At 40.3% G+C, this 15,951-nt stretch overlaps 3 protein-coding genes and 1 long non-coding RNA gene across 5 annotated transcripts; 2 read left to right on the top strand and 2 right to left on the bottom strand.

The window, feature by feature from the left end:
• Positions 1-223: 223 nt before the first annotated feature.
• Positions 224-7,060, top strand: LOC147867940 (uncharacterized). 2 transcript variants are annotated; one of them, XM_087315854.1, is made up of 27 exons: positions 224-352; positions 458-599; positions 1,488-1,559; positions 1,675-1,746; positions 1,852-1,923; positions 2,020-2,091; positions 2,168-2,239; positions 2,311-2,382; positions 2,501-2,572; positions 2,670-2,738; positions 2,900-2,971; positions 3,074-3,145; positions 3,264-3,335; positions 3,423-3,494; positions 3,616-3,687; positions 3,789-3,860; positions 3,972-4,043; positions 4,132-4,203; positions 4,294-4,365; positions 4,456-4,527; positions 4,617-4,688; positions 4,799-4,870; positions 4,963-5,036; positions 5,129-5,266; positions 5,367-5,705; positions 5,810-6,177; positions 6,261-7,060. In XM_087315854.1, exons 1-27 carry the CDS (start codon positions 265-267, stop codon positions 6,708-6,710), a joined length of 3,036 nt encoding a protein of 1,011 aa, XP_087171980.1. In that variant the 5' UTR covers positions 224-264; the 3' UTR covers positions 6,711-7,060. The 2 variants fall into 2 exon arrangements, with proteins under 2 accessions (XP_087171980.1, XP_087171979.1); XM_087315853.1 differs by having other exon boundaries at positions 5,117-5,266.
• Positions 2,666-5,466, bottom strand: LOC147867941 (uncharacterized). The gene is made up of 2 exons (XR_015529397.1): positions 5,340-5,466; positions 2,666-3,125 (listed from the first exon to the last, which is right to left on the bottom strand). It is a non-coding gene; the product is annotated as an uncharacterized LOC147867941 (long non-coding RNA).
• Positions 7,061-9,714: 2,654 nt separating the features above from the next.
• LOC147867939 (protein disulfide-isomerase SCO2-like) lies at positions 9,715-12,774 on the top strand. The gene is made up of 3 exons (XM_087315850.1): positions 9,715-10,299; positions 11,167-11,293; positions 12,262-12,774. Exons 1-3 carry the CDS (start codon positions 9,850-9,852, stop codon positions 12,321-12,323), a joined length of 639 nt encoding a protein of 212 aa, XP_087171976.1. The 5' UTR covers positions 9,715-9,849; the 3' UTR covers positions 12,324-12,774.
• Positions 12,775-14,044: 1,270 nt separating this feature from the next.
• LOC147867938 (uncharacterized) lies at positions 14,045-15,583 on the bottom strand. The gene is made up of 2 exons (XM_087315848.1): positions 14,370-15,583; positions 14,045-14,333 (listed from the first exon to the last, which is right to left on the bottom strand). The coding sequence occupies exons 1-2, from the start codon at positions 15,557-15,559 to the stop codon at positions 14,165-14,167; spliced, it is 1,359 nt and encodes a 452-aa protein (XP_087171974.1). The 5' UTR covers positions 15,560-15,583; the 3' UTR covers positions 14,045-14,164.
• Positions 15,584-15,951: the final 368 nt, after the last annotated feature.

The following is a 15,951-nucleotide window of genomic DNA, read 5'->3' as shown; positions in this document are numbered from 1 at the left end:
AGAGACAATTTAATTAATTACCTGGGCATCTCCTAATTTGCTTCCGCCCCAGCCCTCTGCATTATATGCCTACCATTAGTCTCAACCTACATTGTCGATTTATTTATATAGGAAGGGCTTCACTGACCAGATTCATGGATGAATTTAGAACAGGAAAGAGCATTACCTTCCCCTGAGATATCCTTCTCAGCAAGAAAGCCCGAACCAGCTTCTCCTCAGACAATTGTGGCGCTGAGGAAGCCAGATTTCCACAACCCCCCAACCATGGCTGCATTAAAGATCTTGAGCGTCTTCGTCTGCATAATGCAGCTATGCCTGCCTCCATCTGTATTGGCCAGCATTCCAGAAGAAGGTCTGCTCTGCCTTATCTCTTCCCTCCCTTCCACTGCCTGTTAATAAGAAGTATTTATTCCTTCATTCATTGATTGGGATATGGAGTTTGTTTGCTCTGCTTCAGGCCAAGCGTTGCTGTACATGAAGAGGGCATTGAAGGATGCGAGCAATGAGCTGTATACATGGGATGAAGCTTCGTCAGAGCAGGACCACTGCTATTGGCGAGGGGTATCCTGTGACAACATCACCTTCCACGTCTTGGAACTGTAAGTAGAACTCATTATACCCCTCCCTCCCTCCCTCCCTCAGATTAATATCTTCATTTCTGAATAATCCCCCCCCTAAGCTCTTCTTCTTCTTCTTCTTCTTTAAATTACCCTGCATCCTGCTGTCGGTGTGTGTGAATTCACATCCAAGACCTCCTCCTCCTCGTCTCTGTCTCTTTGATTAGTATGACAGTCCATCGTTAGGTTAGAAAAAGGAACAGAAAATTTAAAAACACCCGATTCATCATGGCTTGGCATTATGATCCTCACATGTCAACACCAGAAGTCTTCGCTCCAATTCAATTCCAAGAATTTATCAATCTAAACTGTCACAGCTTTAATCTCCATCGTTTGAACATCTGCCATATTCTAGTCCCTTGATGAATTGAGAAAGATCGTTCCCATTCTTGGCCAGAATGATTTTTCCGTGGCACTTTCATGTACCTAATGCTCATATAGCATTCCTGTACTAGCATTTCGTTGACTCTGCTGTGCACACACATGCTTTTGTTGTAACATATTACAACTACATGGATATTGGATGTATTGTAATCTCTATAGAGCATGCATTTGAACCTTTAATCCCCCCTCCCCCTCCCCCTTCCATCAATCCTTCACATCTGCAAATTGCATTTGAATGCACTGCAACAGAGTGTAAATTCATAGAAGGACACGATTTTAATGTGTCATTTCAGTGACACAAGCATTTGTTAGTTTTGTCTCCGAGTTTATCGATTCTGTTGATTCAAGTACCTCTCCACGTTGCAAAAATGTAGGTTTTGTAAACTAGACTTATTAATCAATCAAACATCTCACATTGTTTTGTTATCACATATCAAGTATCGTCAGTAATTATCTTCAAAGACTCATGTTCAAAGGTTTTGCCAGGTCTCTGTCGGGTCTGAATTTGAGCGGTGAAATATCTCCATCAATAGGACAACTGAAGAACTTGCAAATTTTGTAAGACTTTTGTATACTCTAAATCCTTGAACTTTCCTTTGTATCTCCACCATAGATTTGACAGTGTGAAGAATTCTAATCTGCAATTGATGACTTAATTCCTACTGTTACGTAGGAACATGAGCCACAATGCAATATCTGGACAAATCCCCGACGAGATTGGTGATTGCTCCAATTTGAATACGATGTAAGCCTGGCGCAGGAAGTTATAAGTGAATACCTTCAAGGTGCTGTCACAGTAGCTGATAGGAAATGGGAGTGCATCTCAACCATTTTCTTTTGTGTTTTGCAGAGATCTCTCTTATAATAAAATTGAAGGAGATATTCCATTCTCCCTTTCCAAGCTGAAGGAACTAGAGAATTTGTGAGTTACTATTATGCACCATGCCTTTTCTCGTAATATTGATCTAACCAAAGTTGACTTCATGCTATTAACCTTCTGCTGCCCAACTCCATGCAGCATTATGAAGACCAACGAGCTCTCAGGACCTATCCCCTCTACCTTATCTCAATTACCCAATTTGAAAAATCTGTGAGTATTTTGTTTATATAGCATGCTTATAAGTCCTAATTATGTGTGAATCGAACTAATAACATTCACATTGTAGAGATCTGGCAGAGAATTCTCTAAGTGGAGAAATACCATCTTTGATCTACTGGAGTGAAGTATTGCAATACTTGTGAGTAAGCAAGCCCCCCCTACAACTTTGATTGATGATATAAGACAATTCATTTTTTTGTTTCCATACAGAGGTCTCCGAAACAACTTGTTAACAGGCACCTTGTCTGAGGATATGTGGAGGCTCACTGGATTGTGGTATTTGTGAGTATTATAATGAGCATGATGTTCGCCTTTGGAGCTTAGGACATTAATTGATTATTTCATTCACACGCACACATACAATTGAACCTTTCTTATAAAAGGCAATGTTATTATGCAGTGATGTACGTAATAACAACTTAACAGGTGAAATTCCAGAGAGTATTGCCAATTGCACAAGCTTCCAAATCTTGTAAGTTGTCACGGATTCTTCAGCTAAATCCAATCAAAACTATTGGTATGCTTATAAAAAAAACTCATACATGAAATGCCCTCTTATGTGCCATTAGGGATTTGTCCTTTAACCAATTGAGTGGTAATATTCCTTTCAACATTGGATTTCTACAAGTTGCAACATTGTAAGTGCACAAGTCAAATCTTTCTTGCCACTGAGTTTACATAGAACATTGGGATTGCACACCGCATATATTTTGTAAACACTGGCTATATTATGCCTCACAATCTTGCTATGCAAAGGTTTGAGTAGTAGCCAACTGAGGTGAATAAAACATGTCTACAGATCATTACAAGGCAACAGGCTTACAGGAAGGATTCCTGATGTGATAGGACTCATGCAAGCTTTAGCTGTTTTGTAAGCACATAATTTGTGTCAATATAAAAAACACCCCCCCTCCGATGTGAACATTATAAACATCGGCATTAACCTCAAATATCAATGCTATATTTCTGGCAGGGACTTGAGTAACAATCAGCTTGAAGGACCCATTCCAGCCATCTTCGGGAATCTGTCATACACAGGGAAATTGTGAGCGAGTTGCATTGACTTATTCATAATTTATGTCAATGCACGTAATAACTTCAACAGTTGTATTTGTATGGTCTTTAAAGAACAGTTATGATTGATTCTTTATTCGAGCGTCCAGGTATTTGCAAGGTAATCGCCTTACTGGACCGATTCCACCTGAGCTCGGAAATATGACTAAGCTTCAATACTTGTAAGTGCTTCATTTTCTTAGCATGGATTCATTAATTGACAGTAGACATTAGCCGACACCTGAGCAATATCTGGGTTGTGCCTTCAGGCAACTCAACCACAACAACTTATCAGGACAGATCCCACCTGAGCTTGGACAACTGCAAGAGCTTTTTGAACTGTAAGTAATGCCACAAGCAGGTGTAATCAGAAATGCCTAGTTGGTCCATACAATCTGTAAGGTATAGCTGTGGTTGGTTCTATAAATGAGAATTAAATGATAATTACTCTCTGCTCTGCAGGAACCTTGCAAATAATCAGCTGGAGGGATCAATCCCAGAAGAGCTTAGCTATTGTGTATCATTAACTTATCTGTAAGCAAGATCTCATATTTTCTTCCCGAATCCAGTTCATTTACACATAGTTAAGTTAAATAATTGACAATGTACTTGTTTTTCTGTATCGCAAAATGCAGAAATGTACATGGCAATCAATTAACTGGTACTATTCCACAACAGTTTCAGGATATTGTGAGCCTTACTGACTTGTGAGTCAAATGTCAATCATTATGTCATTATCACTTTTCAGGAGAAGCTTGTTTGTTTGTAATCTGTTTTCCACTATTTCTTATGGAAACCTTTCGTATGTACCGAAACAGGAACCTTTCTAGCAATTACTTGCACGGAAGCATCCCTGATAAGCTAGGCCAATTCCGGAATCTAGATACACTGTAATTAAGGAACACCTATGAGCCATATAATTCTTAAGAGTTTTCGTGTGTTTAAATAGGATATGTGTGAAATTCGTTATTTTTCCAGGGATTTATCGGATAATGTTTTGACTGGGTCAATCCCAAACTCAATAGGTGATCTCGAACATCTCATGACATTGTAAGGACTATTATTTTGACTTGTTCTTAGCTTGTTGCTTGTTGCACCTATGGGTATGATAAGCTCATACTGTGTATGAGTTCTTGACAGATATTTAAACAAAAATAAACTCTCTGGCCCAATACCAGCAGAGTTTGGTAACTTGAGGGACATAGAGGAAATGTGAGTCTTAAAACTATATTTGTTCTATTTTATGAGTGGCCAAATGTTAAGAATATCCTCATGGATGTACTGGGTGACGGATGCTTGCAGAGATATTTCATTCAATCATCTATCGGGCTCTATTCCTCGAGAGTTGGGTGAACTCCAGGACCTCAACGTATTGTGAGTATCTATAAAACACGTTTCAATAGAGTGCTGCATGTTGCATGGTATGAAGGTTGTGGTTAAAAAATTTTATACCTTCCAACTAGGTACCTTAATAACAATGATTTGTGCGGAGAGATTCCTCAAGAGTTGTCTAACTGCTTGAGTCTCCTGGCTTTGTGAGTATTACCACACACACATATATGTTATAAGTTATTAATTTTTACATGAGTGCCTTCCCACAAAGTCAATGGTTATCTAATGTTCGTTCTACTTATAATGGCACCAGGAACTTGTCGTATAACAATTTATCTGGTGAGATACCTGAATTGAAAAACTTCACGAGATTTACAGCTCAAAGGTATGTAAATAGGCCAAGTACCCACAGAAACCTCAAACATCTGTTTGATTTTTAATCCGCAGTTGTTCTGCAATTTGTTGTTTTAAATGTAGCTACCGTGGGAATAAAGGTCTCTGTGGTAAGAAGATTGGGCTTCTATGTGGCCCGGTCTCTGAACCATCTAATGGTAAGTGCAAATAGAAAATCAAAGACATTTGATGCAAATTTTTCAAAGGTTCTTGGCACTAAGTCACCTAACAAATGAAGTGACGCTACTAGGCTTTAAGTCAAGAAATTTGTTCATTGGATTGGGACTGAGTGGAGCAGTGTGTGCACTTGCACTTGTGGCGTGGATATGGAAATCTAATCACAGATCTGATGAGTTTGAAATGAAGGATGTTAACAAACCTGTACAAGGTATGACGATAAGGGCTGTGTTAACAATATGGTATCTAAAATCATCATTTTCCACACAAATTTTCTGAAATACCTCATGTACTGAATGAGTACTTTACAGGTCCTCCACGAATCGTTATTCTCCACATGGACCTCGCTGGCCACACTTTCGACGACATCATGAGATCGACTGATAATCTTGGACCAAGGTATGCCATTGGCTTTGGAGCTTCAAGCACAGTATACAAGTGCACCTTAAAAAGTGGAAAGCCTGCTGCTGTCAAAAAGCTTTACACGCACTATCAACAAAATACCCCCGAGTTTGAGGCTGAGCTTGATACTGTTGGGAGGATAAAACATCGGAACCTTGTCAGCTTACTTGGATACTCTCTCTCCCCACATGGAAATCTCCTCTTCTACGACTACATGGCAAATGGGAGCCTTTGGGATGTGTTACACGGTACGTTCACTCAATCAATCATGTGGGGGCAATGCGGGGGTAAATAAGGGTAGACATATTAGTGGAAATCTTTGATGGTAACAAAAAATTCCACAATTTTCTAGGATCAAAGAAGATGAAGCTTGATTGGGACTTGAGACTCAACATAGCCATTGGGGCAGCCAAAGGACTTGCCTATTTGCATCATGATTGCAGCCCTCGGATTGTTCACAGGGATATCAAGACATCAAATATTCTTCTGGATGAGAGTTATGAGGCACATTTAACAGATTTTGGGATTGCGAAAAACATATCCTTGGGGAAAGCTCACACATCTACGTTGGTAATGGGAACCATTGGCTATATTGACCCAGAGTATGCAAGGACGTCAAGGTTAAATGAGAAATCTGATGTATACAGCTTCGGGATAGTTCTGCTAGAGTTGTTAACCGGAAGGAAGGCTGTAGATGATGAAACCAATCTGCACCAATGGGTAATATGGCTCCTCATACATGTATGATTCGTAACGAAGTGCTAACAGAGGAATCGGGATCTCAACAGTTGTTTGTTTTGCAGGTCCTCACTAAAAGTGAGAGTGGTGCTGTATTGGATACAGTGGATCCCATACTAAAGGATACAGAGCATGGATCAGATCTCGCAGCAGTGACCAAGGCGGTGCAGCTGGCTCTGCTGTGTACCAAGAAGCAGCCATCAGGCAGGCCAAGTATGAACGACGTAGTGAGGGTGCTCGTGTCGCTGTATCCACTTGCACTCGTGCCAAGTGCCGCCGCCAAAACCCCTGCAGGACCCCCCTTGGGTTTGGATTTGGCTTTCCACTACCCGCGGTATCTGGATGAATATGGGAACAGCAAGAGCAAAGATGATCTGACAGGAGGAGGTGGAGGAGGAGGAGGAGAAGGGGGCAGTGGCAGTGGTAGTGGTAGTGGCAGTGGTAACAGCAGCAGCACCTCAGCTGGACACCTCTTCATGAAATTTGAGGAGGTCATCTCTGAAAGCACTGTGTGAGTATCCAGCCCACCCCATCTCACCCTAAATCGATGGATGGATGGATGGATGGATGAGATGCTCTGCTACAAGAAAAGCCAGCATCATGATAGCAATTCAGGATGGGACTGTCTGTTTCTGAAGGAAATATTAAACACTCAATTACTAATACAAACAGGGCTGCTCCCCCCCCTCCCCTCCTCTTTCCCCTTGCCTGATCTGTGGGTTCAATGTTTTGTAATTTCAACTGCACACAAGACGCCATCATCATGATAGCAATTCCGGATGGGACTGTCTGTTTCTGAAGGAGACATTAAACACTCAATTACTAATACAAACAGGGCTGCTCCCCCCTCCCCCCCTTTCCCCCTTGCCTGATCTGTGGGTTCAATGTTTTGTAATTTCAACTGCACACAAAACGCCATCACCACCATAGTTTGACACAGACACTACATTGTTGGCCAACTTGATTTGATTATTATTCACATACTTGTATAGTAGTTCCATGGAGCCATGAAAGCTTGAAACTCCAAATTTTTGTCCTCCCCTGCCTGCCCTGTTTCTGCTTCATATGGCCAAAAAGGAAGAACGAAAAAAGAAATCTCTTCTCTGTTTACATATTCAAGAAGAGCAGTTCTTTATCTGCAAACATGGTTTCACATCCATGTGTACATCCACAAGATATCTATATTTCTTTCTATACACATACATACATACTGTATACATATATATATATATATATCAAGCAATGGACTGTTGTTTTTCTAGGACAAGTGCCCACAGCCTCTTCGAATATTGCTGATGCTCCTTCGAAACCATTCGAAATGAAAACTACAATCATAGTGCATATTAAGTTGTGTAATAGAACCTTAGTTTGAGGCCTATGTTGCATATTCTGAATGCCTAATGCTACTACTTGTGGAGATATTAATAATTGAGTGCCAGTATTTGAATCTCATTTTGACAGCCCAACCTAAGTCCATGCCTTTTCGAGCATAAAAGTTAAGTGTTTGTAGTATCCATGAATGTTGTTTAACCAAAACACTTTGAACCAAGTCAAAGGCACACCTTGAAACATACCATGTTTCAATAGCATAAATTATGTTTATTTGTTTTTCTTAATGAGATCTAAAACTTATTGATTTGTCTTATTCAAAGTTTATCTTATTTTGAGTATAGAGAGACTTAGACTTATTTTGGACATTGTTCTATTCCTTGGACTTGTTAACTTTCATTCTATCTTTGTGCTCATGTGTGGTACATGCCTAAGAATGTTTTAAAGCTTGCTTCATGTGTGAGTGCTCTGAACTTGGTCCTAAGACAATTCACATCAAAAGGCAGTCCAAGATTGTTGGCGTAAAAAGAGTGCCAAACATATCAACCCCTCTAAAAAAGAACTTGGGCAACAATGATAAACATTTGATGATTTTGCCAGCTAATAATAGCATGGTAAGAGTCCATTCCATTATAAAATACGCCTTCAAGCATCACCACTAGTAAGTACATATAAATCTCTAGCCTATATGCTAAGGAAGTTTAAAAAGATTATGCTTTCAACGAAGTTGAATTAATAAAATTGGGAAAGAAATCAGAACAGCAAATAGAAGCAACCAAGGAGGAATATACAACCACACCAATGTAAAGACGTCGCACCCAAGCAAAGGTGCAGTGCGGCCAATGTCAAATGCAAGCAACACAAAGGAAGATTGGAATGTGCCCCCCTCCACCTCCGCCATGCACCATATGTGTAATGTACTTGCAACTGATCAGCAACTCATCCACCAATGCACCATTAAGCGTTGGCCGAGGAACTTGGGGATAGAAGCCAACACCATGAATGAAGGTGCCGGATTTTTCATTGATTGGGATAGAGCTAATGCAATTTGGGTAAGGTATAATACCTTCAATAAGAACATCATGAAGGTAGCTCTTCTCTTAGGAGTATGAATGCACAAGCTCGGTGTCGGTTTTTGCGGGCAACGTCAACAACATGATTGGTTCGATCATGTTTCGTAATATCGTGTTCATCATAGTGTGCAAGTGACTACCAACTTGCATGCTTAGTTAGAATGGGCATGTGTTACATACATTATGTTAATCTCATTTCTTGGGTGGCATTGTGGAAAGCACGGATGGAGGGAGGCGTATCTGGCGGTGTAGGGTATCGTGCGGCAGTACCGGACATAAGAAGAGTTATGTCGGCCGGTGTAGGGTTTCTGGACACATTAAAATAGACCATAGACATCTCTGGTATTATGGCCATATTTATATACTCTGGCCAAGTAATTCAGCCTTTTCTTTAGAAGTTGGAGAGCTTTTTGCTCACACTCTGTTGTTGCTTTCCTTGCAAACAACTCTGTTCCATGCATGCTATATATATATATAGGGCAAATCGGACGTGATCAATGGGAATCTGGAATGTTCGTACGCGCACAGACAGAGAGACCAGACCGAGAAAAAGAGAGAGAGAAATGTTGTAGGTGCAAATCGGAGATGATCAATGGGAATCTGGAATGCACAGACAGACAGAGACAGAGAGAGAGAGAGAGAGAGAGAGAGAGAGAGATCTGAAGCGTAAGAGGGAATTAGCATGATCCTCCCTCCCTCAATCAGCAAGGATGACATGCAGAAATCGAGAAGAGAGAAGAGATCTGAAATATAGGAGTTCTAAATCCAATCTGCTAACAAGAAGAAGAAGAAGAAGAAGAAGGGGAAGGGAATGGGTGGAGGGGCGGCGGGGCGAAAACGTGGAAGACGAGTCAAGTGCTGGGGTTGGTTGTGGCTGTCGTGTCATGTCTAGACCAGAGACAGAGAGGAAGAGATATGGGTCTTCCTTTCTTCTTTCTTCTTTCTTCTTTCTTCTTTCCTTCTTCGTGTTCGGTTGAATTGATCAACAAAAAGGTGTGTTTCAAAAATGATAGCAAATATCTTCTCACTGCCCACGTCAGTTTTCTTTTTGGGGTGGGGGGGCAATAAAAAGAGAGAAACATTTTGGGATATCATTCTAACTCATTACGATCTCCTTCTCCTCCTTCTCCTCTTCATTGCTTCTTCTTCTTCTTCTTCCTCTTCTTCTTCTTCAACAACAACAACAACAACAACAACAACAGGTTACAGAACCTCCCCCTTCTTCTCTCTCCTCCTCCTCTTCATCCAGACAATGCTAAATATCCATCCCATCTCTGCCCCCGCCCCTGCTTCTGCCCCTCACCACTTGTTCTACTTCGACTACCACTTCAGCTGCAGCTGCAGCAGCAATTGCCAGAGAGCCAGGAGGGGGTCCACCCCCATTCAGCCTCCCCACCGCATCCTAACCCGGACACCACGCTGTGCCGCTGCCACCACTTCCAACTCCATCTCCATTCCTGCGCCATCTCCGATCGATCGGCCAGATCGTACCCCCACTACTTCTAATCCCCCCCCACCTCCTACTAATTCTCTGTTTAATGCTCCCAAGGATTGGAGAACCTTTGCTCGAGGTAAATGGTTCCAAGACAAGGGCAGCTCCCTCGACAAAGCCCAGCCCCTCCCACTTCCAATGACTTTTCCTGGATCCGCCCCCAGCTTCCAAGCCATGGAGGACATGAAGAATTGCAATCCTGAAACCAAGGTATGTTGTATCTTATTTAGGATATGTTGACACCCTCAGAGCGAGAAAGAAAATAGCGGGTCTTGTTGGTGACGACACTTGTCTTTTCTAAATTTCCATATATTATAATAAGTTAGCAAAACTTGTTTGCATTTTAATCTACAAGTGTAACCAACTAATAATATTCTGAAGGTGGTACTAGTTAATCAAGTATTTAGTTGAGGAAGTTTTGGACTGCAAGCTATAATATAGAGCTATGCCTTCTTTGCCTGATACTGACTAATATTGGTAATGAGCGCTGTAACGCTTGCATTCGTCGGAATATTATTCTTATCACTTTGACCCATGCATCAAGACCAGTGGATCCTGCTCTAATAGCTCCCAACCGACCTAACTGATTAATACGAAAGTCTAAAAAGCTCAGAAAGTATACAATATACTGTTTAAATTGAGTTGTTTTTATCCAAAACAACAAATCCATGTTAGCGTAGTTGTTTATGATACAAGCAACATGAGGCATTGTCCTGGTAGGCTCTGAATGTGGTGTTGGCATCCAGTGTTCATGTGTTTTACCTGTTTGTAACTTTGTGTGAACCACTGTTTATTACATTTGTTTTGTATCTTCCTGCTACATTTCAATGCAATGAAATGTAGCATTCAACCCTTGCATTCAGCAGTCGCATCTAGTGAACCCAGGTGAATGAGTTAGTGAAAACTTGACTGACCATTAGAGTAGAACCCTCCATTACTTCTTGTGTGTGTGTGTGTGTGTGTGTGTGTGTGTGTGTGTGTGTGTTTGTAAGTGTGTGCGTGCATGCATGTGAGCTCACCCTCCATTACTTTTTATTAAACTCATGTAATTGATGCTCATGGTGGGATTTGATGCAGGATTGCAGAGATGTGCTTTACCAGTGGACAGGGAAATGCTCCAGATGCCAAGGAACAGGCGAGATTAGCTCTTACAGAAAAAATGGCAAGGAAGTTATTTGCACTTGCATCACTTGTTTGGGTTTAGGTGAGGAGCTCTACGTCTTCATCAAGATATTTTTTTTCCTTTGTCCTGACATTGTGTTATGCCTCTATTTCTTCGTAAGTTCTAGATTTAAAAGAGAAGTGTTGTTCCAAAGCCTAATGGTGATTTAAGCTGGCATTCGGGTTGCTAAACATGGTGCAATGGCTAGCTTTAAATCTAAGGTTGAGGATTTAAAAGTATAACATCAATCATTTCACCATATGGTGCTGGTGAGACGTTGACTTATGTCCTAACCCTGAAGTCAAGCCTCCCCTTTGATAAGAAGCTAGCTTGCCTTCTTATATAGGCAGAAACCTAGGTCCTAGTGTGTTCACACTTGACCACGTCATGTGAAGTGGTCAAGTGATAACACACTTCATAGTTATCTCACAGTATAGAATTGTAATTCAATTCATATCCTTGTTCCTTTCGAAATTAACCCCTATGTACTCATCATAAGATTAGGGAAAACTAGAGAAAACTTATCTCATGATTAATTATAGTTATGCACGTAACATCAAACTTGATAAGGATGGTCTCACCTCACTCTTATATTAGAATATTGTCATAGGGCATCCCATAGTTTCCATTCTTTGCAATTTTTGACATTAGTTTTTCATTCATAGGGAACATGTATTAAAGTGCACCAGCTCTCATATCGTCGAGGCATTTTGTGGACATAAAAATGGTCTTCTTTCGTCCCTTATGCCACATAATAACTAGGCTAAAAGGTTCTCATATTCATGATGTTAAATGTGATTGCATTTTACAGTCTAAAAGACTGCCTCTTTGGTGCTTTTTATATTCATTATGTATATAATTCAACTGAGAGTCTCACATTTGTGATTGATAGCCTTACCATGCATGTTGAACCATTTTACTAAGTTGTTTAGTTTAGGACAGTACAGTAAGTTGTATTCTTGACTTCATCTCGAGGAGGATTTTAATTATTTGTCTTCCCTTGTGACCAGGATATGTTCATAAAATGACAACACGTGAAGAGATAGCTGTCAACGAGTCAGATGATCTTTAATCTTGATGCGATATGACACTATCATCAAACCTTTGTATCAGTTAATGTACCTTCTAAAGGGTGTATTATAGATCATGCTAAATACATGCAAGTCTGCAATCTTTATATTGCAAAAACAAAACTTATCACGAAGAAAAAAATACTTCTTCCGTGACCTACGAAAATATCGTAATTTTATGATTACTGACTTGGTCATCTTTTTTGGGGGGCTAAAATCTTTTAATAGCAAAAGCATAAGACTTACCAAGAAGAAGAAAATACTTCTCATTGGAAATATGAATCAGAGTACCACTGTAAGCTTCGGTGATTTACGAAAATATTGTAATTTGTAAGGGTCCCATAATTCCCGACTTGGTTGTCCTTTTTGAGGGGTCGAGATTGATCATGTACAAGAAACTATGATTTTTTATGGCTTTCGAGCCATTCATATTTTAAATTATTGAAATTTAAACTTGTGGCATTGTCTCCCTTCACTGTAATATGAGAGTTTTAAATGCTTGAATTGGGATTTGTGCACCTCACAAGAGGCAGATGTAATTTGCAAACAATGTAACTAAAAGTGAGCTGGGACCAACAAGATATTTTACGCTATAATGGTCCTATCATTTACTCCATTTTCACTGTGATCTGAAAAGCCTCCTATTTTACTTACAGTGTTGTTGGTGGGAATTATGTTGCTCTCTAAGGTGACAACATTGTTTACATGGAATATATGATAGTGTGGTATAAATACCTGATGTTACTCATGACAATTACCCACTCCATGTTTCATCAGAAAATATAGACGCCTTTTCACCCATTGCCTATCTTATGGATGATTATGGTGATAAGATAAAAATTTCACAATCTGCAATAGATGCATCAAGTAGGTGTCAACCCTATTTCCTTCATTTTGTAGGGTATTGCAGATGAACTTTCGCATGATTAATTGTAGCCAACTAAAACCTGTGCTATGTAGATGCTTCAAACATTTGATATTTCGTCTCACCTCAATTATTAACTGTATTTTTCAAACACATTCAACATTCCCTCCAATTCCTCTATTATATAAGAAGGAAGCCAGGAACATTAGAGGTGTATTATTGTGCTCTAGCTGCGATAGCAGTTGATGCCTTTAGTTGTATTGCAGTCTGTAATCCTATCTTATTATCTATTACATGGCAGTTGCAAGTTCTGTTCATGTGCCTCTCACTTCCTTACACCTATTAGGAACAAGGCAAGTACCAAGCTCAATCACAAAAGATGTGGAATAATGGACTGATTGTTCAAAGCACTAAACTCAATTGATCATCTCTTCAGTTTCTCTTAGGATTAAACAAAATGAAGAACTTCAAAGATAAACATAAGAACAAGTGGAACCAAGAAAAGCAATGAAGAATTTTCAGGTGAAATGCATTAACAAGTAGGAATTTATTCACTCTATGTTATGAAGTAATACTAGAAACCACCACTTGACCTGTCAATGCATTCATTGCCTTGTCATGCAGAATCTCTTATATTAATGCTGAAAACAGAGAGACCACAAATGAATATGCAAACTTGTTCTCTAATATTTATTCATGTACAAGACTGTAACTCTTGAAATTTCACCAGATAGAAAATGAGCTTCCACAATTGAATTAAAAAAGGAAATCATGTTTTGGCACCCGATAAGATCCAGAAATTGCTAATGCTCCACTTTGTTTTGAACTGGTAAAAGTGAAAGATATGGAAGATGAATATGGTACTGTGCGAAGATTCCAAACTAGTTCAGAATTTTTGAAAGACTACATACATAAGTTAGGAGCTACAAGTTTCTTGAGAGATGCAAAATCACTATTGTAACTATTGCCGCCTCCCTCTTAACTCTTCTCAATCAAATCCCTAACCATCTGCATGTTCATCTTTACAGCCTCAATGAAATCAGATAGTTGCTTGTCAGTTGTGGCAATGTGCTGAAGAATGATTTTATTCTTGGCATCCCTCATCATATTATGCCGAATCATGGTCCTTTCATCCTTCCCCACAAACCTCTTCTTCTTAGTCCTTTCATCCTTCCCCAAAGACCTCTTCTTCTTACTGGAAATATTGGTCTTTGATTGTTGCGAAAACAAACCCTTCCCACGAATTCTACTACAGGTTCCTTTAATGTGACTCCTAGCCATGCAGTTTTGTCTATCATTAAGCTTGCTATGCCCAAGATTCTTCTGCCTCTTGGCATGCAATTCACAAATCATGTTATCATGGGTGCATGGCTGGCCTTGAAAACATTCATGACATGTGCCATCATCATTGACAACATCATCGGAATCAGTATTAGCATCAGTATCATCATTTTCTTCGTCCGCAACATCTTCAACATCATTGTCATCGACATCCATTTCGATTCTAGTTGCCTTATCCTGTTTAATTGATATACTTCCTTTTGTACCTCGATGTGCGGAAGCATTACCACCCTTTAAATCTGTTGGATACTGATCTAACTTAGCTTGCTCATCAGCACTAACCGAGCATCCAGCCCTTGTAACTCGATTTCGAGTTTTCTTGATTGGTTCATCATGAAGAAACTTACGACCATCATCGCGATCGATACCACAATTTGATTTTCCATAATTATTATTAAACTGGGACTGCTGATGCTTGACAACTTGGGCAGTGTCTTTGATGCCCAATACGGCAAAGAAAGCATCCAGTCTTGCATATAAGTTGGGGTTGAAGTAGCGCGGAAGTAGGCATGCCACACGTTCAGCGGGTGTGAGGTCCTCATAGAGTGGGTGTTGTTTCCTCAGTCTCCACGCCTTGAGGTTCTTGAAGGACCAAGACATGTTCTGAACTTTCTTCTGAATGTGGCTTACGGTCTTGTCTTTGTATCCTTGGGTATGCATGTGCTCCAGGATCACATCCCACGGCAGGCATATGTTATTGTTACTGCTACTACTCAGTCTTGCAGGCGCTTTTAAATCAAGAGAAGGTTTCCTACTGGCGGCTACGGTAGCACTGCAACGTTCCATGGCAGTGAGTAGCGAGTCTGTTTCCTCCTCATTCCATGATGCTCTTCCACGGCGAAATCCAAATGGATGTTTCCTTTTGGAAGGATGCACAAGGGAGCCTTTAACATCAGTATCAATGCAGGCATCACCGTCACCATCATGCTCTGTTTCTGATCCATCCAATCTCTCATCTTCTGCCTCTGCTTCTTCTTCTCCCTCCTCTTCTTCCCCGCCATCAAAGTAATGCCTCTCATCAGGGGTGGTCATTATACTGCAGCCTGCTATAGATATAGAGAGCAGAGACCAACACCCCTGTTTCTCAGCGCCTTGCCCTAATTCAGAAAAATCAACTCATGTACACAATGGTTCATGTATGTATGTATAACACAAGCTTGTGTGTGATGTTTATTTATGTACACATCAATTTATGTGTATGATTTGATGCTTCAGAGTAAATATGGAAGGGGTAGTTCACATGCATGAGATGGTGTTTGATGCCACCTTATTATGATTGAATGTCAATAAGCATCATTTGCTCGAGCTGAGACAAGTCAGAGGGGATGTTAAGACCCGGAAGGCCATAGTCTAAACATGGCAATGCATGTTCCATCCACCATGGCGAAATCACCAACACATTAGAATGATGAGGAAGTTCGTCG

This window comes from Azolla caroliniana, unplaced genomic scaffold (assembly GCF_043228905.1).
Source record: "Azolla caroliniana isolate FFs.n. ecotype wild unplaced genomic scaffold, voAzoCaro1.0.p SCAF_2, whole genome shotgun sequence".
NCBI lineage: Eukaryota > Viridiplantae > Streptophyta > Polypodiopsida > Salviniales > Salviniaceae > Azolla > Azolla caroliniana.
The sequence above is the reverse complement of the archived record's forward strand: the minus strand, read 5'-3'. Positions and strand labels throughout refer to the sequence as shown.

Excerpts from the sequence above, each read along its gene's own strand:
- LOC147867940 (XM_087315853.1), top strand. The coding sequence starts at position 265 with ATGGCTGCATTAAAGATCTTGAGCGTCTTCGTCTGCATAATGCAGCTA. Across the intron at positions 2,240-2,310 it reads AGTGAAGTATTGCAATACTT|AGGTCTCCGAAACAACTTGT; the intron begins GTGAGTAAGCAA and ends GTTTCCATACAG. Across the intron at positions 3,688-3,788 it reads TGTGTATCATTAACTTATCT|AAATGTACATGGCAATCAAT; the intron begins GTAAGCAAGATC and ends CGCAAAATGCAG.
- LOC147867939 (XM_087315850.1), top strand. The coding sequence starts at position 9,850 with ATGCTAAATATCCATCCCATCTCTGCCCCCGCCCCTGCTTCTGCCCCT. Across the intron at positions 10,300-11,166 it reads ATTGCAATCCTGAAACCAAG|GATTGCAGAGATGTGCTTTA; the intron begins GTATGTTGTATC and ends GATTTGATGCAG. Across the intron at positions 11,294-12,261 it reads CATCACTTGTTTGGGTTTAG|GATATGTTCATAAAATGACA; the intron begins GTGAGGAGCTCT and ends CCTTGTGACCAG.
- LOC147867938 (XM_087315848.1), bottom strand. The coding sequence starts at position 15,559 with ATGACCACCCCTGATGAGAGGCATTACTTTGATGGCGGGGAAGAAGAG. Across the intron at positions 14,334-14,369 it reads ATTTCCAGTAAGAAGAAGAG|GTTTGTGGGGAAGGATGAAA; the intron begins GTCTTTGGGGAA and ends TAAGAAGAAGAG.